The following is a 17267-nucleotide window of genomic DNA, read 5'->3' as shown; positions in this document are numbered from 1 at the left end:
AAAGCGTTGATATTACAGTTTGATATTTGTTTTCAGGATTTATTATAACTGAAATCACATTTTTAAAAAACAGCATTCTGTCATCACAAGAAAAAAAAAAAAAAAAAAAGTAGAGGCCATAGTTACAAACATGGCACAATGTGATGTTGATATTGCTGTGGCAGGGAAATTAGAAACATCCAGAAAAAGCAAAATGAAAGGGCCGCTTGCCCCAAATGATGTTTGATGTGCCGTATAATATACTGTAATTATAACATTCTAATGTTTACACTTTAATACATCAAACCTGCCACAGAGATACAGTTTCATGAATATACAGAGACTTTCTGTCACTTCTCTCAGCAGCAAGGTCACCATGGCTGACGTCAGACTGTCGCTTCCTCAGCAAACCCGTGGATAATGTAGCTATTTCTAATTTACATTTAATAAATAAATAGCCACTGCATTGTGCAGTAAACTTCAGCAGAAATATCTGGTCTTGCACGTCATGCAGCCGCTAGTCTTCAAGTAACTTTGGTTGGTTCTGAACTGAGAGATGAGCTCTCTTTGGGGACCAGTTTGAAGTGGCACAAGCCGGTGGATGTTACAACCGTCAGGAGGTTTAAATTGGCCAAATTTGCTCACTCTGCTCCAGAACATGAACAAAATGTGCCTGTTCATGAGCAGCGAGTGGCTTGGGCTATTTTAAGGTGAAACATACAGTAGAAATGGCTGCCCCCTTTGACCTAGTGGTATCCTGAAGTAAAGAGAAGAAAAGTGAGTGGATGTTGTCCTGCAGCACTGACAGGAAGCTGGAACCCTGGCTCTGGATGGATGTTATCATTTGAGGGGGTGCCACTTGTTTTCATGGCTCTCCTTTCACTTCAGTGGGGACGCCTTTGTCGGGATCATAATCCTGGAGTCCATATGCTGAATGAGTGGAACTGAGGAGACATGAAACACAAAGGATTTAAAAGCTCATCTACGAGCAAGATGTCTTTAGGTCTACCTGACACCGATCAGGTTCAGTGGAATCTATTGGAAACTCAATATACTGCAACTTGTGAAATATGCGAGTAATGCAAATGCAGAGTTTCTCCTAGTCGCATGTTATATATGCAAAGAAAACAGTCTCTGTCCGGTATTTTTCTAGTCAGGATTTTAGGCTTCTCTAAAAATAAGTCTCGACTACTATAACTCCTCCTCAAACAAACCCTCAGCAGGGCTTTTTACCCAACAGTGTACCCATTCACTTACTGCCTTTGGTTCACAAGCTATCCGAGATGTCCTTGTCCAGAAAATGTGTCATACGTCGAAACAAAAACACAAAGAAAAGCTCTGCCGCTTTATTTCAAATTCCTAAAGATCGACACCATAGACACCAAGAGTGCACTCCTGCTGTGAGGCTAAAGAAACAGGGCAGCCCAAGAGGAAAGGAACTCGGTTACTGGTTCAATTCTTCATGATTCTGGAAAGGGCCTGAGGATAGATAGGGTGACCCTGAGCAAAACACCCAATCCCCCATTGCTCCCTGGGCACAGATAAGTGCTGCCCACTGCTGTTTTTGGTCCTCACTAAAACAGAGAAACATTTGGTGGGGGTGTGTTCGGGTAGAGAATGTTGTGGACTTAAACATGATTTGAAACCTAATTTGTCAAAACATATACAGTAGCAACTTTTTTGACAAATTTTGACACATGACAGACCCAGGAGAGATATCTATCATCGCTTTACACTCACTTTAAGACAAATTACACAAATTCCAAATTAGTTTGCAGCTAAACAACCATGTGCATTTGAAACAGGATTTTATACGGTATGGACCCACCTGTATAATACACCACCTCGTCCCAACCGTCGTGCTGCCAGGCTTTATTCCTCGTGTCTTCTCTGGACTGAAGGTCTTTGTAAGCTGCGATCAACAAGGTTAACACATTACAACACCGCTGATAGTCAATGGGGGCAATATTTTGCCCCCTAAAAAGGATGTATCGTTCTGTATAGAGTTGGTGTTGTACCCCAGAGGTGATGAACCATATAGAGGTTGCCAATCTGTGAGAAAAACCCTCCCACGGCTTCGCTGTCGTGTTGGCGGTATCCTATAGCTCTGGCCCTGCAGAAAAGCAAAACAAGACCATGAGATATATGACACCTTCAGACTTCAAATTAATCTAAACAACAGGATTCAGTCTGCTTTCTTAACATGAGTAAGACAACTACTGTCCGACTATCCATTAACCTAAGATTTTAATGACACCATAACATAACTAAGTTCATTTATGAACCTTTACACAGGTCCATGTAAACTGAATGGACTGGACTGAGGAGAATGTTTCAAAAAAGAAAGAAAAAAAAAAGAAGCCTCAAGCCACAAATTTACAAGGAAATGCCTTCAATTATGTGCATGACTGCAGGTGTTAAATTTAATGTAAACACAAAAAAACTGCCTTTGAAAAAAACAAAAAGTGATTTTTGTCTTTCTTTTTTTTTTTACAGTCAAAGACATGTGTGGAATTTGTTGGATTAAATTGCGAGTGGAAAAATAAATACTTCGGTCATCAGAAAAAAAAAACACAAATCTATACAAAAGCCTCATGTCTTTGGTTTAATCAATTATCATTAACTGCGCTGCACAAGCTGATAAATGTTGACCTGTTGGCAGTGTCAGATCCATGTTGTAACAGGTTCATTACACGCGGCCTACGTAACCGCACACTTTGACCGAATCTTTGTTCTAGAGCACGACATCAGAGTCCAAAAACAAGGATTCTCTGTGGAGCTGCTCTAATTAATGACAGTGTGGATGGGAAACGTTCCGTGAGTGCGTCTGTTCTCTAATTACAGTGCAGTGAATCAAGTGAATCCAGACTCTTACCAGTAATTACCCCACTCGATCATGGTTCCTGGCTGCAAGACAGAAAACATGTTGTTTTTTTTTATTACAATAAAACAGATATAAGAGTCTGGGCTATCCAGACTACAGATGTTTATCACATGTTCTTCTTCCATCCAGAGCAAACACTTTAACACAAATAAATGGTACAGCTGGGACTTGTACAGTATTTTGTCTTTGTGAAGATAAATTGCAATAATTAAAACCGAGCGACTTTTTCCATCACTCTCTGCTGGCGTGAGTGACAAACATATACTGTAGGACAAAGACTGCGTTTAATTCAAAGGTAAAATACTGTGTCACTGGGTTGAGTACTGTTGTAACAAGCAAGGTGTTCTTTTAGAAATGTATAGAAATGTACAGTATATAAAGGTATTTAGCTTTTCAGCCAAAATATACTAGGATATTATCAGTGTAAAATTAAATAAATGAATGTAAAAATCATGATTTTATCCTCAAAGATTCTAAATCAAAGTAGCATTGCTTCAGTTTTGGCATGGTCTGCTTCATTTCAAAAGACCTGCATCATTACAGCATAGCAGAAAATGAAGGCTTCAGTTTTATGATTACAAATGAGCCAACGTTTGTCATATACTCCCTTTACTTTTTCAGGTTATACCCAGGAAACGTGGTCAAGTTTAGCTTAAATAAATGAAAACATTTTTCTTGGATTTGCTTGTGTTTTCATAGCCTTTTTTTTTTCTCCAAATACCTACTCTTGCAAACACTCAACTCTGATTTCATGACGACAAACACTTTTCTGAGCACACAGCCGCAGAGAAGCAGCTCGACATACGGAATCAATTTTGAATCAGAAATGATTTCGAATCGAAAATCAATTTTTAATCATAGCGTGACCCAAGGAATCAGTATTGAATGATTCATACCTCTAAGGAATATGTTTTTTTTGTCCATATATGACCTAGTACAGAGAAAGGGTCAGGGGATGTTACACAGCGTTTCTGTGAAGCCAGAGGCAATTCTAGGTCACAAAAAGTTAAGTAATGTGCAGCATGTGACCGGGAGATATTGAATCTAAGTGGGACAATGTGAGCAAGGAAACAACTGCTGTGCATGTGACTTTTATCCTTGAAGCCCCTTGTGGTACAGGAGCAGCTTTTAAGAAGTACACGCAATAAATGAACAAGCACCAACAGGATCAAGTTTAATTTCACAAACATTTTCATGTGTAGTTATTACTATAGTATTACTCATTATCAAATTCTATATTACTGTAAAAATACATGGCATTACCATAATATTATCTCCTTTTTACCACACTATAACCAAGGTGACTACATAAGTAATGCAATGTAATGTGTCACCCATGATCCTAGGTTATTTTCTTCACAGGAAAGTTTGATTCAAATCTGGATTTTTGGCAAAAGGGATGATTATAAATATGTTTACTAACTCAGACATTAATAGGCACAAGTTAGTGCACACTTCAGCCACGATCATCATCAACAGCACCAATGAAAAGATAAACCCTGGCTGTGGTTCTTACCCTGAGCTGGTAGGACCGGAGCTCATAGATGTTAGGACCTTCTCGGGGTACAGGCTCGTTCCAGAAGCTGAACTCCAGGAGAAGCTGGTTCCTGCGGGACAACAGCATCTCGCCTCGTGCCTTCCTGTACTCTGTGAACTCCTGCCGATCAATCGATGAGCTTTACTTGATCATACTTGAAAATGGTGGCTATCGCACAACTACTGCATTACAATATCGCGATACAAACGAGATGCTTGAGATGAGATTGGGTTTTTACCTTGTTCTGTTTGAGCTTGTTCATCACCTCTGTCAGAGCAGGGTATCCACCTCTGTAACGCCACAGATGAACTGAGGGGAAAATAAGGCAAAATATATAAAATAATTTTCAAGGACTCATTGGCTGCCAGCCATTTTCAGAGCAGTGGTCAAATAAATAAAGATTTTGTTTTCTGTAATTGTCTCTGTGAAAGTAATACCATGTCCAGAAAACTAAAGATCAATATCTGGTGAGAAGTGGAAATTCACAAGGATTGTGCTCAAGTCTGAACATGTGTTCAGTTATCATTGTTTTTGACTTGAACTGATAAGTTTGTTTGAACATTATCAAGCCCATAATTCGATACTGAACTGTCCAGGGCTTATGATTATCGTCATTATTCATATCATAATGTCATAGAGGAACAAAGAAAACAAAACATATTCATATTTATGAAGCTGAAATGCAGAACTTGCTTTTGCTTAAATCAATTATTAGATAATGAAAATAGTCTATAATTACTTCACTGCTTGAGTCAGTTTCAAAGCCTGAGATTTGGCTATTCGGCAATAATGCAACACCTACATGAGCACCATACCCTAGCTCTGTTGTAATGCAGATGTCTGTGTGTTGAGATTAATAATAATAATCCTACCAGCTTGGTCTTGTTCTCCATACCAGGTATTCCAGGTTCCCACCAGCTCACAGGGGTAGTACTTATCAGCATGGATGGAGGGCAGAACATCCTCACTGTGATCAACGAGAAACGACTTTTATTGAAGCAAACACTGGCTTTATTGTACATTTAATCACGTGTCTTCATTTGAGTCTCATTCTCAAACAACCAATGACATGTTCTCAGGTCATGTGTCTTCCGTCTACTGTTACAAGTCTTAATATAGTCCCCACACCACCGCGATGGCCTCCAAGCATCTCAGGTATGAGCAATGTTGGCCTGTGAAGGACAGCAGCTCACAAGAATAGACTCCTCAGGACTATTTTTACTCGACTGCACACTTCACTGGACGTACAGTGTCTTGTAGTACTGTCAAGACGACTGCTTCAGCTGAAGTACAGAGAACACACTCGGGCAACAACGTGAAATAACACTTACCACAGCTTGTTGTATGCATCCAGGCACTCTGGCTTCACATTATGAACTGGGAAAAACAAAGATTACATTTAAAAACAACCCCTTTAATAGTATTATGGTGTAAAAGTACACATGTGTAAAAGGCAACTCACACTGAATCTTGTAGAGGTTACTTTCCTCATTTTTGGTCAGCAGGTTGGCGTGTGCGTCTTTGCGTGGATCAACTTTCCTCACAAACAGAGACTTGAACCAGCTGTCCTCTCTGTTTCTGCTATTTGATGTTGCAAACCCCCTCCTAACACACACACATACACACACACACACACACACACACAAATAAATCAAAAGCTATTTTTTAACCCATGTAACAAACTGGTTTGTAAGGTATTGACAAAAATCTTTATTATTCTCCCCCATCTTTTATCATTGGAACCTCTAACGCCCTTCAAACAATGAAATGCCCGTAAGGCTATGGTAAAGAAGAGGTAAAGGTCAAGGAAGGCAGTGGTGCAACATTAACTGCTGTAAAACACCAATGGAAAAGAAGAGGAAGAAAGAAAACACCAAAGAAGGAGACAAAAAAGAGGCTAGGAAAGGAAAAGAATGGCACAAGAAGGAGGCAGTTATACAGTATTACAGATGACAACTGTTGTTGAACACCACAGCAGAGGAAGGCAGTAGTGCAACATTAGGACTGCTGTAAACTACCAGAGAAGAAGAAAGAGAAGGAGAAGGAGAAGAAGAAGAAGAAGAAGAGAAAAAGGGAAAGTCAAGAAATAGGAGGCAGGAGAAAAAAAACAGAGCATTCATGACAAATGTCCTCATGATCTCATCCCAATCCTTCAATCCAGATTACATGTGCACGCGCATGGGATTAATAGGCTACACAGCTGTGTAGACAAGGTGGGAGGCATGATTTAACAAAATAAAATCCGACTTTCTCATGTCAACACATCTGGTGCAAACACTGGAAGTTATGCATAACCTGCTGAGAGCAGGTAGCACCGCGTTATCGTATTGATTAGAGGGAGGAGGCTACAAGTCAACAGATAGATAATCATTGACCTTGAGCAGTCGAGATGCTCAGGAACGAAAGATGACACAAATGTGAGTTATTTCACTCTCACACGCGAAACACATTTAATGTCCCCATTGAATACAACCAGAACAAACAATCTCACAATGCAGCTTCCGAATCAAGTTAGAGCCGAAGGCCACAGTGGCTAACAGTCACCGGGCTAGCTTCCCCCAGCCTCATCGCAGCCGCTCCACATAAACACTGATAAAAAAAACACATTTAACAGCCACACAAACATAAAACGGCTCAGAGACAAAACAGTGTGCCATGCACTGACCTGCTCCAGAAGACGAGCTGTCCGCAGCCGCGGGCCCTGCTGCCTGTAACCCGGGCCAAACCTCCGCTGACTCTCTGAAGGACTCCTCCAGTCGCCATCTTCAACCCGGCTCATGGACACAGCGCTGACGCAGTGGCCACCTCTGACCACCAGGTGGAGCTGCAGCATCGCAGCGCTCTCACCAAGAGGATTTTATTTAATTTTTTTGGATTTTGAAGCCTACAACTTACACCTCTGCTTATAAACTACAATAAAACATAGAAAATAAAGTCGTTCAATGTTCAAAATAAACTGAAGTGTGGTATTTTTAAGAATAAGTACACGTTTATCACACATTATGTTTACATTACATTTTATGTCTATAATATTTTTTTTTGTATTGTATTGCTGCTATGTTAGAACAATTTCCCCTTGGGGATGAATAAAGTATTTATATTCTATTCTATCACATTGTTGAGTTTCTTTGACTGGCTGTTTTCATAGTGCATGAATAATTATCAACTGTAACAGACTACAATAGGTCGTACGTTAAAGGTATTGGATTATTCTCTGACATGAAAACAGTACATAACAAGGGCAGCATCAGCGAGGAAGTAAAAACCACGTCAAGTTGGTGTCATTGTTTTTATACAGATGGTTTTAACTTGTCAAAATAAAGAAACGCCAGGCCTAACTAATAAAAAATAATGATGGCCCTGTTTAATTTAGATGAATCATAAAGTCATGCCAAGGAGCCAGTACTGTGTCAGGAGTGCCTGGAGCTCAAGCACAAAGCTTTTATTACAGTTATTAATCACATGTGTGGTTTCCCTGCAATGACATGTAAAAATGTCTGCAGGGAAAAGGTATTGTTTCTTTCAGTGGATAGCAGCACCGAACCAGACATCAGAGTATGTTTGTAGCACATAATACACAAAACATTTTAGAGGGAAATGAGGATAAATATAAATATAATGGGAACTGAAGACAAAGACCAGAGAGGCTAAAGAGGAGTATAGGAGGAAGCTGCAGACCAAACCTCAGCAAAATAACATGCAGGAAAATCTAGAGGGTTCTGAAAACCATCCCTGGTTTCAGACCATCTGGTAACGGAGGAATCACAGGCGTGCGGACTGAATGAGATGAATCTGTTTTTTGATAGATTTGACTTGATCCAGATCTTCCTGCCCCTGACTCATCTGTTATCACCCTCCAGTCAAAGCCATCTCCTCATAATCCCCCCTCCATCCCAAAGAGAGACAACACCCCTCCCTGACTGTAACCTCTGCTGTGAACACCTGAAAATATTGACAGCTGATGATGAGACTTCACTCAGGCATGGCTGCAGAAGATGACAGTTCTGTCTTCATTCCTCTTCACCCTCTACACCACAGACTTCAGCTATCAGACAGAGTCTTGCCACCTACAGAAGGTTTCTGATGAGGGGCCAGCGGTGCCTCGACTTTCTGAGGAGGTTGCAGTCCTTCAACATCTGCACAAGCCTCTTCAGGGTGTTTTATGAGTCTTCTGGTGGCCAGTACTGTCCTCCTTGCTGTTGCATACTGGGACTTAAGAAGGATGCTTCTTAAGATAGCAGCATCCTGGATAACACTTCCCACCCCTTCAATAGTGTGCTTGTCCAACTTGGAACTTCCTTCAGTGACAGACTTATCCCACCAGGTTGCACTACCGAGCACCACAGGAAATCATTCCTGCCTGCTGCCATTAAAGAGTTTAATTCATTCCTCAATGATCCATGTGCAATACGTCTCTGCTGCTTACGTTAATTATTGTGCTCTTACAAACCCTGTAGGTTTGATGGCATAATCACACAAAGTCACTTTAACTGTTTTTATGTACATACTTTACATTCACACATTTTTATTTATTATTCAGTTGTATTTATTGTCGTAGAACTTAGAGGACATATCACTTAATAAGTACAAACTTATGTCATATAGTAGTTGTTGTTGTTACGGCATATATTTGACCTTTTCTTAATCTTATTCCTTAATTCCTTAATTCTGAAGGAGCAAATGTAATGAACCCATTTTCCCCACGGTAATTAATAAAGTATTCTGATTCTGATTATTTTTGGCTCCTCTGCACGTGACCAAACCATCTCTTACTTTATTTCCAAACTGTTCAACCTGAGCTGTCCCTCCAATGTGTGTTAATTTCCCTTCAGCTCCGCCACCTCCAACTCGTCCTCATGTCTTTTAGACAGTGCCACTGTCTCTAAGGCATACATCATAGCTTGTCTCACTGCCATCTTGTAGACCTTCCCTTTCACTTTCACATCCAAAAACACTGGCCTTTATTATCCTCAGCTGGTATCCCGGGATAAACATGTGGGTCTCAGATGGATATGGGAACCCTTTATGTGACAAGTGGGATTTGTGTTGAGAGCAACAGAAGCTCCACTGTACAAACTACACTGCAATTACACCTCAATCATACAAAGCACTGCTTAAGAAAGAAAACATTACAATAACAACAACAATATATGAAGTATCAGTTAGATATGACATATAAAAATAAGTTGTTACGTTAAATTTGAAAGTATATGCACAACCAAACAAGATTTATAAACATCAAGGTAAGAAGTCTAGACTGAATACATGAATAAATACCTTCCAAAACATATTACATTTGTTGAACAGGTGAGGGCGCTACAATTCAACTCATGGCCTGTATATATGTGCACTATACACAAGTGATCTTGTGTGATGGATCAGCTCAGATGAATTTGCAGATGAATGATGAAAAGAGTGATGGGATTGTAGCCATGAAGGAATTTAGTCCAGGTGAGACTGATTTCTTATTTGAAAGAGTGACGATGTGTCTAACAGGGACCACATTTTCTAGAGTCTTCTTAACTGTGGGAGAAACAGCACTTACCAACAGAGGAATTTAGAGACAATGGAGGGATTTGATATGAGTTCAAAGACATTAATCACATGAATATTTTCTCTTTCAAGTGTTTTGGATTAACAAATGCCAAATTGTGGATACGTCTGAGAATTCCTAAGAAGATGTGGGCTACCCATTTGATTTGCAATTTTTTAAGGTGGCTTATTTTGAGCAAGACATATTTTTTTCATATATATTTTGCACTTATTCTCTATTGTATTCACTGTCATTATTGTTTTTATACTTTATTTTAAAAGACATCTCACAATGAACATTGAACACCTAATGTCCAGTAGAGCTGGAGGACACTTGAGCTTTCTCTGATGTAAGTGTTAATCTGAGTGGCCTGATATGGATGTGGAATATTTTACTTTCACAAAGGACACATTTTATTGATAGAATTTAAATCGTATTTTTTTTTTTTTAATTAATAAATCCAGAAATTTAAGATTCAAGATTCTTTATTGTCATTCCAACACACATTAAAACATGAAGTCGGCGGTAGGAGCTTGAGAAGCCGCTGCACTCACGCGCGCCGGCATGTTTATAATCCATCTGTTAAATATCCATCTGTTTTTCTGCAGTTGGTTTGACCTTTGACAGTCACTCATCCAAGAAACGTCATAGTTGAAACCGCACTTATATGGACCCTCACCAACACACCTGCTAAGTTTTAAGTTGGCTTGTCTAGAAAATCATGCAAGTCCAGCAAGCAGGCAATAATATTTGTTGATCCATTAAAGGGACTACTTTTTTTTAAAATATCTGTATGTCCCATACATGTCCTGGTTTGGTGCTTCCCTGTAGCTCCAACATCACTCATCATTTACTAGATTTAACTTTTAGATACAATGCATTTCAGTAATCTGATACTCTGGGAAATACAGCTGTGAAAACAGTTGACATGAAGCCTTATAATGCAATAAAAAAAAAAGCATGGATGACATTTATCCGGTAGTTTAAAATATATAAAAAAGCTCTTTGCCTAACTCTGTGGAAACCACAAGGCTTAATCCTCCAAGCCAACCTCTCGTATACAGTATGTCCTTGGTGAATATTCAGAAAATTGAACATCTCCAATTCAAATTATTAACCGGCAGTCTTTGCAGTTTCCCATCCACCTCTGCTTATTGTCTTTGGCTTTATTATGTACATGCTTGCTCTTTCAGAAATGCCGTTGGACTTGTGAGAAAGTATTCCGGACATATTAACAGTCACCGCTCCTTGTCAGGGTACTGCAGTGAGAAAATGCAGCACCACGGCAGACATTTGAAATATCATTAATAAACTACTGTAAATCCGTGTTTATATTTCAATTAAGTAATACTCATGACAATATAAAGTTATTTCCAAAGTGGTCTGGCTCAATGGACAGACAGAAAATATGTATACATTTTGGTGCAGTCCGTTCAGATCAAAATGACACTTTTAATTTAACCAGATAAAAAGATATAATTAGTGGTTAAGAACTGCACAGTATCGTGGCAGCTGCTGTGTTACTGCTCTGCCATGCCTCATTCCATCCTTTCCCAGCCATTGTGAACCCAGTGAAAGAATTATGGTATTATTTACACAACCTAATAACTGAGGAAAAGTGCCATTACTTATCAAGGTAGTGCCTGAATGGGTGACACAAAGGAAAACCCAACCTCAAAGCACAGCACTTTACATATACAAAAGAAGAGATTAATCACTGGAGCCCACTTATTTTAGCTGACCTTCATTAGTCATCAGACATCATAGTCCTGTAGAGTGCAAAGAAATGCTGATTCGTCCGATTAGATCAGACGTATTGATATATGGATTTTACATTCACTTGTTAGCAAACAGGTCAGAGGTAGACAAGTGACAAAATATTAGAATAATAATATTAATTAATAGAATAAGCCATACAAAATATGAAAAAAACACTATATGTATATATACATATATATGGAAATAGAATAATCATTAAAATATTAAAATAAGAAAAAAAAAATACAAGGCAGGGTATTAAAAAAAGGTATTTATATAATATGTAATATATCACTTTCATTATGGAAAGAGTTACAGAAAAGGGATTATTCAATTTCATAGTTTTGTACTGATACAGTGAGGGGAAAAGAACATTTAAAAAGGAAACCACCAAACCTACCATAATATATTATTTAAAATAATGATATATTGTTTTTTTTTGCTTTTGGCTTCTCCCTTTATTTGTCACAACTATTATGAAAAAGGCTCTGGCTTGTGTGACATGTTCTAGTAAGTAGATTCCTCAATTGGTCTTTGAGAATGGCCAGAGATCCTGAGTTATTTCATGACATCGGACTCTAGACTCTGTCTAGCTTTCCAGTCTCATGCAACTGCTGCAACGCTGCACTCCCTCTCAAACATAAGGTCAGAGGTGCATGATGAAAAATGAAGTGGGCAGTATGAGGGCCAAGAATATGCTTTTTAAGAGAGTGAGAACAAACTTCTCGAGCGTGGTCTTCTTTCACCTGGTTTGTCTGGAATCTATTTAGCCTTTACATCACCTCCTAAGAGAAATGTATCCACCGATTATGCTTTCTAAAATTTTTAAAAAAAATCATACATTACAGGAACCGAGCTCCATGATCCACTGATTTTAATTATTGAAAGAGATGACAGAAAAACCATGGGCTGTCTTCCCACTGCTCAACATTGGGCATGTGTGAGAGAACGTGCTTTAGGGGATTTGATGGATGAATGGTAGGCCTAAATATTTTCTCTCTTTTGTCCTCATGTGGTATTTCAGACCACATGTTTTCTCATGATTTTCTTGGGAGAGGCAGATACTTTGCTATAATTAAATCAATCATTATACCATCTGGCCCACTGCATTTGGAAAAACAAAACTAGTATCTGTGAGGGAATATTTTAATAATTCTTGCCAACAGGGGCGTTGTAGTTGGGAGGAAAGTGGGATTAAACTACTGAGAATTCCAGTTAGGGGAATCCCTGGAAAAGCCTGGCATGAAGGGCTTATTTATAATCTACCTTTTGTTTTTTAAATTTCTAAATTGTTTGTGTCTAATTTTTTTTTTAAATATTTGGGACAACTGAATTATGCATAAAACATGAATACCATTATAGAGGCACATTTAGTTTATTTTTCTCACCCCCCTACAAAAGGTGCTAAATGGTTTTGTCCGGCCCGCCACACCTGCAGCTAATGCAGCTAAGCATCACTGATAGCAGGCACCTGCAAAGATTTATGTTTTTCATCCAAGCAAAGCATCAGAAATTAGGATTCCAAATGTTTATTTTAATTTAACCATTATTTAACCAGAACCCTTTCTCCTTTTCACAGGAGATATGACAGAGACCGGCAGCAGCACAAATGAAACACAAAACAGCCGAAAACCCTTTGAGCCCTTTGCTCAGCAACCATGTCAGACAATAATACATTATTAATTAATGAGTGGCCATGAGTTATGTATCGTGTATGATTTGGTGAGAGTTAATTCCTTCTGCTGTTGTTTCTGTGTCACAGTTGCAGAAAGAAAGAGGGAAATTAGGCTAATTAGCGAGCACAACGATGAACACAGATTCATGCTGCCTTCACCTGTTTTCGGAATTATTGTAAATACAATTTCCCAATGTGCAAAATGCCACTTTTCAATTGGAAAATCATTTTGATACATGAGTTCCCGAGTGGAGATAACCTTTGCCATTTCAAGATAGCGGAGAATAAGACAAGATTCGTCATGAATGGTAAGTAATTACTTTATTACCATTATTATAATTATTATAATTCCTTTATTGTTGATTGTGTACAAAATGTTAATATTCTATCTACTTAAAAACGAATCAAGTAAGGGTGAACCGTGTGTCAGCCATTTTTCCATTTAGCTCCAACAACAAAAGCACTTGAACAATGGGAAGTTTCATCTTACTGATAGCACCTGAAGGCACCATTAAGAAGCTAACGTAATAGTTGTGGCTAATGTTAGCAGTTGTTTTCGGTACAGGTAACATTACCTGCAAATTAGCATCGTAAAACATGGTTGAAAACAAGGCCCTTCACTTGTTACTTATGGGAAAAGCTTAATCCATAAAGAGGTAACTAAAAGGTTTTATTAAAAGTAGTAATTTTACACTCATGTGAAAGTTTCAGTGAAAACACTTATGCATGGTTGTGATATGTAGCTTCTGTCCTTTCTTAGCCAGTAAAGCTATTTTCATTATCAGTTTGATCTGTTGGTTATATTCTCAATTCGTTGATCCAAAAAACAAATATATTCAGTTTCATGCCATAGAAGAGCAAAGAAACGAGCAATGTGACTTTGCTTTATACATATATGTATGTATATATATATATATATATATATATATATATAGATATATACAGTATATATATAAATATGTATATGTAAAAAACATAGTAAATCAATTTATCTGTTTTCAATATAGTTGGCAATAAATTTTGTTGCAGCCCTATTAGCGAGAACAACATGTTCCATTTTTCTGTAGTGAAACTGTTAGGCCCATTGTGTGAATTACAATTGAATAGGACAATGGAATTTGGGATCTTTCTTAACCAAGATAAATGACACTGATGTGCAGAAATATGGGCAATCCATTTGTTAGTCAGTTTTACATGAAATGGACAGTATAATTTCTGTCTGATTACACTTTTCTCTCACTAAATCTGCTGGATGGAGGGGATTTCTGCAACTGAGAGATTTCAGAACTACATTTGCAAATGATTAACCCACCATTGACTTTTTGTAAAGTTAAAAAGAATTAAACATGTTTATTCCTACAATACATCTAATGAAGACCATGATGACATAATTGCACAGGATGAGTACACTGGGGGTCCAGTGTCATTACAGTGTTATTTAGTTTGTTTGCAGTCAGTCAGTCAGGAAAGCTGTGAACATCTACACTGACATGGCAAGGAATGGCACCCAGTGTGGTTTTCTGCTACTGTAGGCCATCTGATCCAAGGTTTGGCCATTGTCTCTGACCTGTGGCATCAACAAATCATTTTTGCCCAGAGAACTCCCACTCACTGGACATGTACTCTTTTTTGGACCATGCTCTAAAGATGGTTGTGCATGAAAATCCCAGTAGATCAGCAATTTCTGAAATACTTAGACAAGCCCATCTGGCACCAACTACCCTGCCACATGTTTGAACTCGAGGGGGTCATTTTTACCATGTTTATATCCTAAAATGCACTGAGTTGCCACCATGCAATCGGCTGACTAGATATTTACGTCATGGCGCAGTTTAACAGGTGTACCTAATAAAGCGATTGGTGAGTTTATTGTTGTATATAACGTGAATCAATCCATGTCTAAGCTGGCATGTAACATTATCTATCAGTATTACTTTTCTTAACATTGATGTTGGGCAGGTAGCCAGGGCTTTCATCATCTTAACTAATCTCATGTATCACAGTGGAAACATTATACTAAGAAAACATTTGTAACAGTTTCATATGAAAGGAAACCTAAACAACACTAATAAATGAAGAAGTCTGCAAAACAGTTAAAGAGACAACTCTTAATGCTTGTTGACAGGTCTGGCCTTGTAGTAGTTAGTGAGCAAGAGGATGCATTAGAGTACGATGGAAATGAAGAGAGTAACGAAAATGAAATTTGCTTTGAGGGCAGCAAGAGGGATGAGAAGTGTTTGCCAGAGAATTTAGGACTATGGCCAAAGACGTTAACAAATAAACAGAGAGACACAATGGTAAATAATTAGAAATGAACAAAATAATGTTGTCTTTGCACGCTACAGTTACCAGTTACTTTTACACAAGCCAAAGCCTGAAAAACAAAAGTGGTCTTCAATAGGGAATTGCTAGCAGACATGGCCCGATTCCTCAACAGACAAGAAAAATACCATGGATTTTATGTTTTATATCTGTATATGTATTACATGAATGAAACAGCACTGTGTCTGTGTATGACAACAAAGTAAGTTTAACTGACCGCAACAGAATAGAAGTGAATGGGTCACAGTTTTGTAAATTGCAGTGATTGGTTTGAGTTTGTATTTTTTATTGGGTGTGGTCTGTTTTATCTCACCAAAATCTACAGCAGAGCAACTTTGACCTGTAGCACTGAAGGCCAGATGCGAAGGCTCTCTGTATGACTTTATTCTGAGGTAAGAGACCCAGTGCGTTCATCACACACAACACAGATGTGAAGTAACAAACTGAATGTGAGACTTTGTTCCTTTTTACATAGTAGAGGGAAAGAAGAAATGACACTTTGCATTGCAACTACAAAGCAGAGCAAACCTGGAATATGGTAGACTCAAAGAAAACATACAAAAGTTTGGATTTAGTGGTATTCATGAAAGCTATTTAGAATATATATTAATCTTGCTAAAATTTCAGCCCATCGGCTTCCAAGGTTTTGCTTCAATAAACAGATCTGATGAGATAGTCGGTAGAGGTATGTAAAAACAGCTTTGCAATGTTAGATGAAAAAAACACCTTCAAATTGGACTGGACAACAGACGTTTGCTAAGCTCAGTTGAAAAACTATATGGTCTTGGATTTTCTTTGTCAAAACTAAAGCACAAATCGGGGTTTCAAGCTTATAGTGTCTCCATGGTAAGCCCATTTCAGACTGCATATTTGGCACACTGCCTTCATCTCGTCACACAGCTGAGGTCTTAGGCATTTTCGTTTCTTCTGCAAAGGGAGTGGGAATTGAAAAACATAATTTTTACCCAGTAAACAAATCATCAAATAATCCGCAGATAATTGCAACAGAGAATTAACTAATCATTAATAATAAACAAACTAAGGACATATTACTTCTTATGCCTGCTGTGAAGTAGACTTATTTCCCAGAGGTTTCTATTAAAAGCAATATGATGACTGACCCAAAACTAACAATATATAAATACATATTTTGCTGTATGAGTAACACATTTAAAGGCCACTAAAATATAATGATTTAATTGTTCATCCCAGACAAGAAAGCCAAGGAACATGATGCATTATAAATCCTTTTTTTTTAAGCACATAGAATTTTTCACTCATAAGATTTCTGCACAAAACCTAAAGAAGGAAAATTATCTCTTATAACAATCCAGCTGCAAAAGAGTAATGTGATCTTGTGTGATTTCCACGTGTAATAGCATCAATATCTCTGGAGAGGACCAGAGTGTACTATATGTGAGCGTAAATGTCAATAACAAACAGCTCATAGTAATTAGCATAAAAAAGCTCAACCTGCATTGTAACTGTGATTAAATGCATGGCTTGACACACTTCGAAACACCACTTAAGTACCATAAAACCTGTTGTGTGTTTCTCAGTAACACGTGCATGTTTTTGT

General features: G+C 38.2%; 1 protein-coding gene across 1 annotated transcript; it reads right to left on the bottom strand.

Annotated features, from left to right (window-relative positions):
- Nucleotides 1–12: 12 nt before the first annotated feature.
- On the bottom strand, nt 13–7208 carry nipsnap2 (nipsnap homolog 2). The gene is made up of 10 exons (XM_058634898.1): nt 7066–7208; nt 5863–6005; nt 5732–5777; nt 5273–5367; nt 4639–4709; nt 4380–4520; nt 2855–2886; nt 1998–2092; nt 1808–1891; nt 13–923 (listed from the first exon to the last, which is right to left on the bottom strand). Exons 1-10 carry the CDS (start codon nt 7161–7163, stop codon nt 859–861), a joined length of 870 nt encoding a protein of 289 aa, XP_058490881.1. The 5' UTR covers nt 7164–7208; the 3' UTR covers nt 13–858.
- Between the last annotated feature and the right edge of the window lie 10059 nt (nt 7209–17267).

The sequence above is a fragment of the Solea solea genome, chromosome 7 (genome assembly GCF_958295425.1).
Source record: "Solea solea chromosome 7, fSolSol10.1, whole genome shotgun sequence".
Lineage (NCBI taxonomy): Eukaryota > Metazoa > Chordata > Actinopteri > Pleuronectiformes > Soleidae > Solea > Solea solea.
The sequence above is the reverse complement of the archived record's forward strand: the minus strand, read 5'-3'. Positions and strand labels throughout refer to the sequence as shown.